Source organism: Elephas maximus, chromosome 13 (genome assembly GCF_024166365.1).
Source record: "Elephas maximus indicus isolate mEleMax1 chromosome 13, mEleMax1 primary haplotype, whole genome shotgun sequence".
NCBI classification, from domain to species: Eukaryota; Metazoa; Chordata; class Mammalia; order Proboscidea; family Elephantidae; genus Elephas; species Elephas maximus.
This window is the reverse complement of record NC_064831.1, coordinates 64,424,776-64,440,433: the sequence shown is the minus strand read 5'-3', so window position 1 is coordinate 64,440,433 and position 15,658 is coordinate 64,424,776. Positions and strand designations below refer to the sequence as shown.

At 44.9% G+C, this 15,658-nt stretch overlaps 1 protein-coding gene across 8 annotated transcripts in view; it reads left to right on the top strand.

Annotated features, from left to right (window-relative positions):
• Positions 1 to 15,658, top strand: part of LOC126057144 (cholesterol side-chain cleavage enzyme, mitochondrial) — a 35,003-nt gene that overhangs the window by 9,342 nt on the left and 10,003 nt on the right. For 3 of the 8 annotated variants that reach the window (XM_049852565.1, XM_049852572.1, XM_049852566.1), the window contains 2 exons: positions 7,660 to 7,782; positions 12,902 to 13,057. In XM_049852565.1, the coding sequence (XP_049708522.1) occupies positions 7,660 to 7,782; positions 12,902 to 13,057 (279 nt within the window). Of the gene's footprint in view, positions 1 to 7,155; positions 7,783 to 7,921; positions 7,969 to 9,385; positions 9,475 to 12,901; positions 13,058 to 15,658 lie in introns of those variants that run through there. The other 5 variants (XM_049852568.1, XM_049852573.1, XM_049852569.1 and 2 more) reach the window with 4 other exon arrangements.

The window sequence follows — 15,658 nt, the reverse complement described above, 5'->3', positions numbered from 1 at the left end:
TCCCTTGAAGGAAACCTTTCTTTTCTCCCTGGCTGCTTTTAAAATTTTCTGTTTATCTTTGGTTTTGGTGAGTTTGATGATAATATGTCTTGGTGTTTTTCTTTTTGGATCAATCTTAAATGGGGTTCGATGAGCATCTTGGATAGATATCCTTTCGTCTTTCATGATGTCAGGGAAGTTTTCTGTCAGAAGTTCTTCAACTATTTTCTCTGTGTTTTCTGTCCCCCCTCCCTGTTCTGGGACTCCAATCACCCGCAGGTTATCCTTCTTGATAGAGTCCCACATAATTCTTAGGGTTTCTTCATTTTTTTTAATTCTTTTATCTGATTTTTTTTCAGCTATGTTGGTGTTGATTCCCTGGTCCTCCAGATGTCCCAGTCTGCATTCTAATTGCTCGAATCTGCTCCTCTGACTTCCTAGTGTGTTGTCTAATTCTGTTATTTTATTGTTAATCTTTTGGATTTCTACATGTTGTCTCTCTATGGATTCTTGCAACTTATTAATTTTTCCAGTATGTTCTTGAATAATCTTTTTGAGTTCTTCAACAGTTTTATCAGTGTGTTCCTTGGCTTTTTCTGCAGATATCCTAATTTCATTTGTGATATCATTAAGCATTCTGTAAATTAGTTTTTTATATTCTGTATCTGATAATTCCAAAATTGTATCTTCATTTGGGAAAGATTTTGATTCTTTTGTTTGGGGAGTTGGAGAAGCTGTCACGGTCTGCTTCTTTAAGTGGTTTGATATGGATTGTTGTCTCCGAGCCATCACTGGGAAACTAGTTTTTCCAGAAAATCCGCTAAAAAAAAAAACTGCAGTCAGATCCCTATCAGAGTTCTCCCTCTGGCTCAGGCTATTCAGATGTTAATGAAGCCGCCTGGGGAGGGTGGGGGAGGGAACAGAGAGATAGGAGAGTAGCACCTCAGAATATAGCCAGAGTTGCTTGTCTTGCTTGGAATGACTCTTATATCTGAGATTCCCGCGGGCGCGTCGCCTATGTGTGCTGTCTGTGTGGAGATTGCCCCCGGGGGGTCTGGCCCGCTGGAGTCACGGTCAGATCCTCCGCTTCCAGCCCCACGCCCAGCGTCAAGGCTCCCCTACTGGGACGGTGCACTCTCGACTCCAAAATCAGTCGCTGCCTCCCGGGGACTTCTCGTCCCTCCAGCCGCGTGGCCGTGCCGCCCCCGTGAACCAGGTGGGCCCCCTCCCGGGGTTAGTTCAGATGGGTGGAGTAGCTCCCCGTGCTTGTGCCGCGACCGAGTGTCCCGGCTGGAACGCTGTTCTCCCCGCTCCAATACCAGTCGCTGCCTCCCGGGGACTTCTCCTACCGGCTGCGTCCCACGCCGCCCGCGCGACCCGGATGGTCACCTTCCCGGGGTTAGTTCAGGGGGTGGAGCAACTCTCCGTGTTTATGGCGTACCTGCGTGCAGTCCAAATCCCTGTGGGACGGTTCCCCGGCTCGGATGCTACTCTTTCTGCTCCAAGATCAGTCACTGCCTCCCGGGGACTTCTCCTAACGGCTGCGTCCCACGCCGCCCGTGGAACCGGCTTGTCCCCCTCCCGGGGTTAGTTCAGGGGGGTGGAGCAGGTCTCTGTGCTTGTGCCGTACCTGACTGGTATGCTGGCTCCAGGCTCTGGAAACAATCGCTGCTTCCCCGTATTAGTTCGTTCTCCGTCTCTAAATCTGTGTTTGTTGTTCAGGGTTCGTAGATTGTTATGTATGTGATCGATTCACTTGTTTTTCCGTGTCTTTGTTGTAAGAGGGATCCGAGGTAGCGTCTGCCTAGTCCGCCATCTTGGCTCCGCCTCCTCCACTGATTTCTTGACTGCTGCATCCATGGGCGTTGACTGTGGATCCAAGTAAAAGAAAATCCTTGACGACTTCAATCTTCTCTTCTGTTTGTCATGATGTTGCTTATTGGCCCAGTTATCAGGATTTTTGTTTTCTTTACGTAGAGGTGTAATCCATACTGAAGATTGTAGCCTTTGATGTTCATTAATAAGTGCTTCAAGTCCTCTTCATGTTCAGCAAGGAAAGTTGTGTCATCTGCATATGGCAGGATGTTCATGAGTCTTCCTCCACCTTATAATGTTATGTTCTTTGTAAAATTTCCAGCTTCCCTGATTATTTGCTCAACATAAAGATCGAATAAATGTGGTGAAAGAATACAACACTGACACAAAGCTTTCCTGATTTTAAACCATCATCAGTATGCCCTTGTTCTGTTAAAACAGCTGCCTCTAGGTCTATGTACACATGAGCACAATTAGGTGTTCTGGATTTCTCATTTTTCGCAATGTTATTCATACTTTATGATTCACACAGTTGAATGCCTTTGCGTAGTCAATAAGACACAGGTAAACATCTTTCTGGTATTCCCTGCTTTCAACCAAGATCCATCTGACATCAGCAATGATATACCTCGTTCTACTTCCTCTTCCGAATCTGACTTGAATTTCAGGCAGTTTCCTGTTGTCTTAGGCGAGGTACTCTGGAGAAGCAAAACCAGTGCAGCAGTGAAATATATGTGTAAAACCAAAATCAAACCTATTGCCATCGCGTAGGTTCCAACTCATATATAGAGATTTGTATCAAGGAAATGGGTCACATGACTGTGGAGGCTAGAAAGTCCCAAGTCTTTAGGTCAGGCTGGAGGCTTCTCCTGACTCATGAGGCCTCAGGGGCTAGCAAATCCAAGACAGGAAGGTCAGACAGCAGACCTCTGGCTCACAGGCTGTGTAGGAGATGAATCCCAAGTTGGCAGGCAAGACAGCAGGTAAGCGGCTAGCTCAAGTCCCAAGAACTGGAGGTCAGATGAATAGGAGCCAGCTGCAGAATCCAGAGGGAGCAAAATACATCAAGCCTTGCCAGAAAGTCCACCTGTGTTGGATGCAGTCCACACCTCCAAGGAAACTCCCTTTCAATGAGTGGCTGCTCACAACAGATCTTATAATGGAAGTGATCACATTGTATCGGAGCTTATCATGGAGGAGATTGTTGTTAGGTGCCATCGAGTTGGTTCTGACTCATAGCTGTCAGTGATAGGATAATATCCATATGCCTACAAGGAAGACCAGTTAATACGACTATTATTCAAATTTACACATCAACCACTAAGGCCAAAGATGAAGAAATTGAGGATTTTTACCAACTTCTGCAGTCTGAAATTGATCAAATATGCAATCAGGATGTACTGATAATTACTGGTGATTGGATTGCGAAAGTTGGAAACAAAGAAGAAGGATTGGTAGTTGGAAAACATGGCCTTGGTGATAGAAACAATGCCAGAGATCACATCATTGAATTTTGCAAGACCAGTGACTTCTTCATTGCAAATACCTTTTTTCACCAACATAAATGGCAACTATACACATGGACCTTGCCAGGTGGAATACATGGGAATCAAATCGACTACATCTGTGGAAAGAGACAATGGAAAACTCAATGTCATCAATCAGAACAAGGCCAGAGGCCAACTGCAAATCATGGAGGTGATTGCATCGCTAAAAAGTTGCCAAACTACATCACACCTGCCAAACCATTGAAGATCATGACCCAGCCAAGTTGACACACAACCTTATCATTGCACCTGGTGATTGATGTACTGCTGCAACCATTTTTGAATGATCTTTGGCAAAATGTTACCTGCTTGTGATATTAATGGTGTTGTTGTTAGGTGCTGTCGAGTTGGGTCTGACTCATAGCGACCCTATGCACAACAGAATGAAACACTGCCTGGTCCTGCGCCATCCTCACAATCATTATGCTTGAGCTCGTTGTTACAGCCACTGTGTCAATCCACCTCTTTGAGGGTCTTCCTCTTTTCCACTGACCCTGTACTTTGCCAAGCATGATGTCCTTCTCCAGATACTGATCCCTCCTGACAACATGTCCAAAGTATTACTATATTGTTCGATATTATATTGTTCGATATTAATGATACTGTTTGATAATTTGTGTGTTCTGTTGGGTCACCTTTCTTTGGAATGGGCACAAATATGGATCTCTTTCAGTCAGATGGTCAGGTATCTGTCTTCCAGATTTCTTCGCATAGATAAGCACCTCTGGTATTGCTTTACTGTACATAGATACAGTTGTTTATCAGCTAGCAGAGAAACCTGTTGTATCACTTTTTCTGTTGTGTAACTAGAGGAGATTGAACCTTATCCAGTTATTGCTGTTAACAAACTTGGAAAACATAATATGGCCAAGCTCTATTTACTGGCTCTTTACTCTCCACATTAGCTTTCATTCGCTCTCCTCTAGCCTGGGACCTCCTTCTCCTTCCCACTGTATCTAAGGAGGTAGAAGTCTGCATCAAAGCTTGATTTGGGTTTAACTCCTATTTAGAGAGTCAGTGTCCTTTTTGTAAAGGCATTTCCCTTTTTTAGTAGGGACAAGAATCGTCTAGGAAAAATATATAGAACTTTTTTAAACATTTTTTTTTTTTTATAATAACTTTTATTAAGCTTCAAGTGAACGTTTACAAATCCAATCAGTCTGTCACATATAAGTTTACATACATCTCACTCCCTACTCCCACTTACTCTCCCCGTCTTGAGTCAGCCCTTTCAGTCTCTCCTTTCTTGACAATTTTGCCGGCTTCCCTCTCTCTCTATCCTCCCATCCCCCCTCCAGGCAAGAGTTGCCAACACAATCTCAAGTGTCCACCTGATATAATTAGCTCACTCTTCATCAGCATCTCTCTCCCACCCGCTGACCAGTCCCTTTCATTTCTGATGAGTTGTCTTCGGGGATGGTTCCTGTCCTGTGTCAGCTGAAGGTCTGGGGAGCATGGCCGCCGGGATTCCTCCAGTCTCAGTCAGACCATTAAGTTTGGTCTTGTTATGAGAATTTGGGGTCTGCATCCCACTGATCTCCTGCTCCCTCAGGGGTCCTCTGCTGAGCTCCCTGTCAGGGCAGTCATCGATTGTGGCCGGGCACCAACTAGTTCTTCTGGTCTCAGGATGATGTAGGTCTCTGGTTCATGTGGCCCTTTCTGTCTCTTGGGCTCTTAGTTGTCATGTGGGCTTGGTGTTCTTCATTTTCCTTTGCTCCAGGTGGGTTGAGACCAATTGCTGCATCTTAGATGGCTGCTTGTTAGCATTTAAGACCCCAGACGTCACATTTCGAAGTGGGATGCAGAATGATTTCATAATAGAATTATTTTGCCAATTGACTTAGAAGTCCCCGCAAACCATGTTCCCCAGACCCCCGCGCTTGCTCCGCTGACCTTTGAAGCATTCATTTTATCCCGGAAACTTCTTTGCTTTTGGTCCAGTCCAATTGAGCTGACCTTCCATGTATTGAGTGTTGTCTTTCCCTTCACCTAAAGCAGTTCTTATCTACTGATTAATCAATAAAAAACCCTCTCCCACCCTCCCTCCCTCCCCCCCTCGTAACCACAAAAGTATGTGTTCTTCTCAGGTTTACTATTTCTCAAGATCTTATAATAGTGGTCTTATACAATATTTGTCCTTTTGCCTCTGACTAATTTTGCTCAGCATAATGCCTTCCAGGTTCCTCCATGTTATGAAATGTTTCAGAGATTCGTCACTGTTCTTTATCGATGCGTAGTATTCCATTGTGTGAATATACCACAATTTATTTACCCATTCATCCGTTGATGGACACCTTGGTTGCTTCCAACTTTCTGCTATTGTAAACAGAGCTGCAATAAACATGGGTGTGCATATATCTGTTTGTATGAAGGCTCTTGTATCTCTAGGGTATATTCCTAGGAGTGGGATTTCTGGGTTGTATGGTAGTTCTATTTCTAACTGTTTAAGATAACGCCAGATAGATTTCCAAAGTGGTTGTACCATTTTACATTCCCACCAGCAGTGTATGAGAGTTCCAATCTCTCCGCAGCCTCTCCAACATTTATTATTTTGTGTTTTTTGGATTAATGCCAGCCTTGCTGGTGTGAGATGGAATCTCATCGTAGTTTTAATTTGCATTTCTCTAATGGCTAATGATCGAGAGCATTTTCTCATGTATCTGTTGGCTGCCTGAATATCTTCTTTAGTGAAATGTGTGTTCATATCCTTTGCCCACTTCTTGATTGGGTTGTTTGTCTTTTTGTGGTTGAGTTTTGACAGAATCATGTAGATTTTAGAGATCAGGCGCTGGTCGGAGATGTCATAGCTGAAAATTCTTTCCCAATCTGTAGGTGGTCTTTTTACTCTTTTGGTGAAGTCTTTAGATGAGCATAGGTGTTTGATTTTTAGGAGCTCCCAGTTATCGGGTTTCTCTTCATCATTTTTGGTAATGTTTTGTATTCTGTTTATACCTTGTATTAGGGCTCCTAGGGTTGTCCCAATTTTTTCTTCCATGATCTTTATCGTTTTAGTCTTTATGTTTAGGTCTTTGATCCACTTGGAGTTAGTTTTTGTGCATGGTGTGAGGTATGGGTCCTGTTTCATTTTTTTGCAAATGGATATCCAGTTATGCCAGCACCATTTGTTAAAAAGGCTATCTTTTCCCCAGTTAATTGACACTGGTCCTTTGTCAAATATCAGCTGCTCATACGTGGATGGATCTATGTCTGGGTTCTCAATTCTGTTCCATTGGTCTATGTGTCTGTTGTTGTTTTTTAAACATTTTTATTGAGGTATGTTTGATAAAATGCAAAAATTTAAGTGTATGCTGTTCAGTGAATTTTTATGTATGTCAATAGAGTAAGACAGAGTATATTTCTAGCACCCTAGAAAGCCCTTTTGTGCCCCTTCCAGTCATTATCCCACAAGGAAACCATTTCTAACACCATAAATTATTTTTGCTGATTCTTGAACTTTATAAAAATGAAATTCAACAGCATGTACTCTTTTGTGTGTGGCTTTTTTTGCTCAACATGAAAGACTCAGGAGAATTTTTTTTTTAAATCTTTTTTGCCCTTTTCCTCAGTTCTGCAATGAGAATACATGACTATAATTTAGCTTATTATTATTAACAAATTGTATCTTTAAAAATGGTAGCAATACTTGCCAACTACAAAATTTTCATAAAATATGGGTGTTCCCCCCCCCCCCCACAAGAAGAAAAAGTAGACTTTTAAAAATCAGGAGCCATTCAAAGAGTTTATAATCTCATATGTAAATACTGTGTATAAGATGTATGCTTCCCCAGAGCTGGCAAAGTGGCTCTGACTTCCTCTTGGCCTCTTATCACCACCCCCTGCCCCCAGCCCTGTGGTATCCACACATCCTAACAGAAACCAGCCTGTGGCTGGACCCCACTGCAGAGACCAGAGGCAGCCCCAGCCAAGGCAGGGGCCCAGGCGGGCATCTCAGGGGGAGACTTTCTGGCTAAAGACATTGGAGACTGAGCCCTAGTACCCCATTCTGGGAGGGGCCCCGTGTGGGCTGGAGTCAGTGGGAGGAGGAGGGACACCAAGTGACTCATAGCTATTTGCTTAACCTTGAGCTGGAATTATAAATTTGGCCTGTGGCTCCAGGGCCAGCGTCGTTCCAGCAGTGGGATAGGGACAGTAGTGGTCATAGGGACATTATGCTGGCTAGAGGACTCCCCCCACGCTCAGTCCGGCTCAGAGGCTTCCGGCCCCTCCTGAGTGCCCTGTGGGAGGGCCCGGGGCATCCCAGGGTGCCGACTGGAGAAGGAGCCAATAGCATCTGCACACAAAGCCCTCGCCCCTACAGTGAAGTCCCTTCCCCTGGTGACAATGGCTGGCTGAACCTGTACCACTTCTGGAGGGAGAAGGGTTTGCACCAACTCCACTACCGCCAGGTCCAGAATTTCCAGAAGTTTGGCCCCATTTACAGGTAAGCCTGGCAGAGGGTGGGGGCTGACGGAATTGGGCGGTGGGATGGCTTGGGCAACCCAGCTGTGCTACCCTCTCCCTAAATGGTTGGCTCCCCCATTCCAAGCTCCTCATCTACCTTCTGATTTGATCTCTTCCAGGTCCGGGGAAGGTGGCTGGAGAAGGGAAACTCTTCTCAGATTGTGGGGTCTGTTCCCAGCCCCCAGGTCTCAACCCTCCCTAGGCCCCACACCCTTTGAAATTTTATGGGGATAGTAAGAGAACAAGCACTACTCGATGCCTGCTGACATCCTCTATCCTCAGGACAGCCTGTAAGGGTGGTTTATTACCCCTGTTGTCAGGAGGAGACAGGCTCAGAGAGGTTAGGATTCTTGCTCTGGTCACACAGCTAGAGCTCTGCCCTGCTGGGGTGCTAACCTCATCCCTTTCCCCTATGCCAGGCTCCCAGTGGCTGATTTACCTTTCCCAAGTATCTGCCTGGTTTCCTGCTACGAGGGGCCTTTGGTCTCTTGGTCTCTGAGCCCCAGGCCTGTGACCTGGGTACCGTCCTGGGTGGGAGGTCTTATTCCTTCCCGTTTTAGCAACTTCTAAGGTGGCTCTCCTTCAAGCCACACCTGGGTTGTCCTGAGAGCACAATTGAGAGGGACAGGAGGTGGTGGAGGTGATAGGTGGGGTCAGGGAAAGCAGTGCATTTTGCTTTAAGTGAAAGGGTTTTTATCAACTCAATTCTAATGGGACATCAGGAAGACATTGGCACAGGAAGCTGGGGAAAGGGCTCGGCTATGAAACATGGGCTGGGGCAGGGTGGGGTGGAGGGGCAAGCTGCTTGTTTGTGTTGGGTCTAGCTACCCACTCCTCGGGGTCACTTCCCTTCTCCCACAATCCCTTTTGAAGTCTAAACTGGAGTCTTACAACTGGTGCAAGTGGAGGGTAGGAAAAGTGGTAGGGGGAGAAGATGGGACGGCCTGGGGATGGGGGTTGCTGAGTGCTTGGATGTGGGAGAAGATTGCTCCAGTGTCTCTCCCTTCCTCCTCTCTCTGCACCTCCTAGGTCTGTGGTGCCCCTGTCCCCAACCTTGCTTCGTGGTAATCTCTCCTCTGTCCCCACTTCCTTCCCTCAGCCTCCTTCCCCAATTCCTCTCCCCACCTCCCAGGAACAAGAATGACTTTTCATTTTATCCAGCCCTTTATTTTCTGAGTCACTTTCACCTAAGCCTTGCAGCATGTCCTTGAAGTTGATGTTATTCTCCCTACCTTAACCAGTTGCTGTCGAGTTGATTCTGACTTATGGTGATCCCATGGGTGTCAGAGCAGAACTGTGCTCCATAGGGTTTTCAGGGGCTGATTTTTTTTTTTAATAATTTTTATTATGCTTTAAGTGAAAGTTTACAAATTAAGTCATTCTCTCACACAAAAACCCATATACACCTGCTACATACTCCCAATTACTCTCCCCCTAATGAGACAGCCCGCTCTCTCCTTCTACTCTCTCTTTTCGTGTCCATTTCACCAGCTTCTAACCTCCTCCACCCTCTCATCTCCCCTCCAGGCAGCAGATGCCAACATAGTCTCAAGTGTCCACCTGATCCAAGAAGTTCACTCCTCACCAGCATCCCTCTCCAACCCATTGTCCAGCCCAAGCCATGTCTGAAGAGTTGGCTTCGGGAATGGTTCCTGTCCTGGGCCAACAGAAGGTCTGGGGACCAGGACCATCGGGGTCCTTCCAGTCTCAGTCAGACCATTAAGTATGGTCTTATGAGAATTTGGGGTCTGCATCCCACTGCTTTCCTGCTCCCTCAGGGGTTCTTGGTTGTGTTCCCTGTCAGGTCAGTCATTGGTTGTAGCCGGGCACCATGTAGTTCTTCTGGTCTCAGGATGCTGTAGTCTCTGGTTCCTGTAGCCCTTTCTGTCTCTTGGGCTCATTGTTATCTTGTGTTCTTGGTGTTCTTCATTCTCCTTTGATCCAGGTGGGTTGAGACCAATTGAGGCATCTTAGATGGCTGCTTGCTAGCATTTAAGACCCCAGACGCCACTCTTCAAAGTGGGATGCAGAATGTTTTCTTAATAGATTTTATTACGCCAATTGACTTAGATGTCCCATGAAACCATGGTCCCCAGCCCCCTCCCCCTGCTACGCTGGCCTTCGAAGCATTCAGTTTATTCAGGAAAACTTCTTTGCCTTTGGTTTAGTCCAATTGTGCTGATCTCCCTGTATTGTGTGTTGTCTTTCCCTTCACCTAAAGTAGTTCTTATCTACTATCTAATTAGTGAATGCCCCTCTCCCACCCTCCCTCCCTCCCCCCTCTTGTAACCACGAAAGCATGTTTTCTTCTCAAGTTAAACTATTTCCCCAAGTTCTTGTAATAGTGGTCTTATGCAGTATTTGTCCTTTTGCAACTGACTAATTTCACTCAGCATAATGCCTTCCAGGTTCTTCCATGTTATGAAATGTTTCACCGATTCCTCACTGTTCTTTATCGATGTGTAGTATTCCCTTGAGTGGATATATCGTAATTTATTTATTCATTCATCCATTGATGGGCACCTTGGTTGCTTCCATGTCTTTGCAATCGTAGACAGTGCTGCAATAAACATGGGTGTGCATATATCTGTTCATGTGAAGGCTCTTATTTCTCTAGGATATATTCCAAGGAGTGGGATTGCTGGATCGTATGGTAGTTCTATTTCTAGCTTTTTAAGGAAGTGCTAAATCGATTTCCAAAGTGGTTGTACCATTTGACATTCCCACCAGCAGTGTAGAAGTGTTCCAATCTCTCCACAGCCTCTCCAACATTGATTATTTTGTGTTTTTTGGATTACTGCCAGCCTTGCTGGAGTGAGATGGAATCTCGTTGTAGTTTGGATCTGCATTTCTCTAACGGCTAATGATCGTGAACATTTCCTTATATATCTGTTAGCTACCTGAATGTCTTCTTCAGTGAAGTGTCTATTCATACCTTTTGCCCATTTTTTAACTGGGTTATTTGTCTTTTTGCAGTTGAGTTTTTGCAGTATCATGTAGATTTTAGAGATCAGGCGCTGATCAGAAGTGTCATAGCTAAAAACTTTTTCCCAGCCTGTAGGTAGTCTTTTAACTCTTTCGGTGAAGTCTTTGGATGAACATAGATGCTTGATTTTTAGGAGCTCCCAGTTATCTCGTTTTCATCTACATTCTTTATAATGTTATGTACACTGTTTATGCCACGGATTAGGGCCCCTAACTTTGTCCCTATTTTTTCTTCCATGATCTTTATCGTTTTAGATTTTATATTTAGGTCTCAGGGGCTGATTTTTCAGAGGTAGATCCCCAGAACTTTCTTCTGAGGTCCCTCTGGGTGGGCTTGAACCTCCAACCTTTTGGTCTGCAGTTGCACGTGTTAACCGTTTGCACCACCCAGGGACTTCTGTCGCCATCTACAGGTGGGGAAACCAAAGCCCAGGGAGGAGAAGGGTCTACTGACCTCACACAGCTCAGCAGGGCAAAACCAGAGCTGGAACCCAAATTGTTGGACTCTTCTAGTCTGTGTCCATTATGACTCTGTAACTTATAGTGTAGAAAATGATAAACTTTTGGATCAATGTGAGGAATTTAAATACAACTTTTGTGGGAGGTTTTCTTCAGACAAAAGCTGTTTCAGTTCTTACCAAATAATTTAGGAAATACAGACAAACACAAATGAAGACTTGAAGTCACGTACAATCTCAGTTTCGATAATATTCATGTACCTTTAAGAACGTGAACATATTATATTTGCTGTTTAGTGTTGTCCCAGGACATAAGGAGGGCTTCTTTTCTTTCTCCCTTAACATAACTTTAAAAGGAAGGATAGTATTGCATAGTTTGAATGTGCCCTATTTTTCCAACCAGTTCTTTGAAGCTGGTGTTTAGCCCATTCTCATTTTTTGCAATTAGCCACAATGCTGGCATGAACAGCCTCCTCTCTCAGGCACCGTTGGCCAGTGTTGGATCATCCCTGGGGCTAGATTTCCAGAAGTGAAGTTGATCATAATGATAGCAGTTTAAGGACTTTGCTGAACTGGAGTGGGGTTGCAGGGTGGAATGGGGCACTGGTTAGTGGTGCAAAGACATGTAGTGGCCAGAAAATCACTGAGGGAACTTTCTGGGAAGCTGTGGACAAGGGAAGGCCTGAGAGGCTTGGGAAGGCAGGCCAAGACTTTGTGAGTCAGTGTGTAACACAGCTGTCTTTGTCTCTGTCTCTCTCTCTCACACACACATACATACTTGGCTTGCAACCGTGTGTTTTTTAGTCTTGATATTTTGCCTTGAAGTGTATCTTGGATTCCTTTCTTACGTAAAAGGTGGACACAAGCTTGAAGTGGACTTTTCTGTTGTTTCACAACATTTAATAGAGACTGTCTGCAAAACACTGTGGCAGGTATATCTATACTTGGGGCTTGATGCTTCACCGCAGTTTTGTGTTAAGAGAACAAGTGCTTTGTCCCGTGTCCGACTCTTGGGTGCAGGATGGCTGCTCCCGGAATTCTAGTCCGAGACTCTAGAAGGGGTTGGTTGGCCTGATAGGTGGCCTACCTGGTGACCTACACGAAACTCGAGCTGACTGGTGTTCTTTCACGGTGTGTGGAGTTATGCCAGTGGTGATATGTCAAGTGTGGCAGGTTTATAATTTCCACGAGGATGGAGGGTGGAGGTGCTGAGGGTCAGAACACAGAATAGGTGGGTATGAGCGGAGGACTTGAAAGTCCAAGAAAGGCTCTGGGGTGAGGCTGATCCTGCAACAACCGTGCTAAGAATGATAGCAAAGCTGTTACTTACAGAGTCTTTAAGAAGTGTCACATCTATACACTCCATATCATTCTGTCCTTCGACAAACTTGTGCACCAGGTACTATATGTATCTCCATATTATAGGAAAGGAAATGGAGACTTAGAGAGGTACAGGGACTCGCTGTATGACTTGAGATTAAGGGGCTTGCCTCAGATCACACAGCTAGTAAGTTGTGAGCCAGAATCCAGACCCAGGCCCTCTGTCTCCGAAGTATATGCTCTTAACCAGTATGTGGTCATGCTGAGAACCCTGCCCAAGGTTTCCATGGCTCTCCTTGGGTCCTAGGTCACAGCCCTTCTCCCCCGACCCTCCAGGGAGAAGCTAGGCACCATGGACTCGGTTTTTATTGTCAGCCCTGAAGATGCGGCCATTCTCTATAAGTCTGAGGGCCCCCTCCCAGAACGCTACCACGTCCCACCCTGGACTGCTTATCACCAGCATTACAAGAAACCCATCGGGGTCCTGTTCAAGTGAGTTCTGGGCCATCTCCCAGGGGATGGATGGAGATGAGGGGAGGGCAGAGGCTGGGGGTCAGGGGCAAGGTCCAGGCTTGCCTCTGCCCTTTCTACTTGGGGCCTCCGCGTAAAGCCTGTCAACTTCTTACCTCTCTAAAGCAAAGATGGGGATGATGAACTGCTGGTCAACCTTCAGGGAACTGGTGAGGCGGAAGATCTGAATGGGCAAGATAAGACCTTGCAAAGTTCTCAGTTACTGCTTCATTCATTAAGTCTTGCCTTATTGAGAACCTACGACACGCCAGGCTTTGTGCCAGGGCTAGGGGTACAATGATAAGTAGGGCAGGTTCCTGCCACCTTGAGTCCCCCACAGTCTAAAGGGACAGGAAAAAGGTGGACAAATCAGTGTATTTAAGCATGTTGTTGTTGTTAGATGCCGGTGAGTCAGCTCTGACTCATAGAGACCCTGTGTAAAACAGAATGAAACACTGCCATCCTGTGCCATCCTTGTAATGTTTGAGCCCATTGTTGCAGCCACTGTGTCAGTTCATCTTGTTGAGGGTCTTCCTCTCTTTCGCTGACCTTCTTCTTCTTTTTTTAAAATAATTTTTATTGTGCTTTAAGTGAAAGTTTACAAATCAAGTCAGTCTGTCACATATAAGCTTAAATACACCTTACTTGACCTTCTTTACCTAGCATAATGTCCTTCTCCAGGGACTGATCCCTCCTAATAACATGTCCAAAGTACATGAGACAAAGCCTCACCATCCTCACTTCTAAGGAACATTCTGGCTGTACTTCTTCCAAGACGGATTTGTTCATTTTTCTGGCAGTCCGTGGTATGTTCAATATTCTTTGCCAACACCATAATTCAAATGCATCAGTTCTTCTTTGGTCTTCCTTACTCATTGTCTAGCTTTCGCATACATATGAGATGACTGAAAATACTCTGGCTTGGGTCAGGTGCACCTTAGTTTTCAAGGTGACATCTTTGATTTTTAATATTTTACAGAGGACTTTTGCAGCAGATTTGCTCAATGCAACACATCACTTGATTTCTTGACTGCTGCTGCCACGGGTGTTGATTGTGGATTTGAGTAAAATGAAATTCTTTACAACTTCAATATTTTTTCCATTTATCATGATGTTGCTTATTGGTCCAGTTGTGAGGATTTTTGCCTTATGCTGAGGTGCAATTCATACTGAAGGGTGTAGTCTTTGATCTTCATCAGTAAGTGCTTCAAGTCCTCTTCACTTTCAGTGTATTTAAACATAAACCTGTTGCCATCAAGTTGATTTTGACTCATAGCGACCCTAAAGGACAGAGTAGAACTGCCCCATAGGGTTTCCAAGGAGTCCCTGGCTCATTCGAACAGCTGACCTTTTGGTTAACAGCTGAGCTCTTAACCACTGCACCACCAGGGCTCCTATTTAAGCATAGTAGATAGCATTTTCCACTAAATTGCTCATCAACATTTTAAAATGTGACCACATCAAGTGCCTGGAAGATGTGGAGCAGCTGGAGCTCTCATACGATACTGCCACCAGTAGCCATCAAGTCGACTGTGACTTATGGTGACCCCATGTGTGTTAGAGTAGGACTGTGCTCTGCAGGGTTTTCAATGGCTGATTTTTTTGAAACAGAACACCACGCCTTTCTTCCAAGGTGCCTCTGGGTGAACTCAAACTTCCAACCTTACAGTTACCAGTTGAGTGTGTTAGAAGTTCGTACCACCCAGGGGCTCCCATACATTACTAGTGGGGGTGTACTTGTACCACCACTTTGGAAAATGGTTGGACATTATCTCCTAAGGTTGAACATTCACATACATATGACTCAGCAGCTCTCAAGGATATACTCCAAAGAAACCCCAGGGACGTGTGCTAGAATGTTTGCAGGGGGTGCTGTGAATAATAGCAAAAGCCAGGAAAACAGGCAAATGCTCAACTGGGGCATAAGTGAGTAAACCATGGTATACACCCGTCAAAATGAATGGACTCAGATCCCAGAAGCATGACAGCTTTTGTAAGATGTAGAAAACGAATATAGTTTTTTTTAAAAGTATGTTTTAGAAACATACTTATCTCTAGAAATAAAGGTGGATCAATGCCTTAGTTATCTAGTGCTGCCATAACAGAAATACTGCAAGGGGATAGCTTTAACAAACAGAAATTTGTTTTCTAACAGTCGAATATAGTTTTTTTTAAAAGTATGTTTTAGAAACATACTTATCTCTAGAAATAAAGGTGGATCAATGCCTTAGTTATCTAGTGCTGCCATAACAGAAATACTGCAAGGGGATAGCTTTAACAAACAGAAATTTGTTTTCTAACAGTCTAGGAGGCTAGAAATCCGAATTCAGGGCGCTGGCTCTAGCGGCAAGCTTTCTTTCTCTGTTGGCTCTGGGCGAAGGTCCTTGCCTCTTCAGCTTGTTTCCTGGTTCCTTGCAGATCTCCATGTGGCTTGACTTCAATCTTCCCCCTTCTCTGCTTCTCTCGCTTGCTTATTTAATCTCTTTTATATCTCAAAAGAGATTGACTCAAGACATACGCTATACTAATCCTGCCTCATTAACGTAACAAAGACAATCCATTCCCAAATGGGATTATAACCAC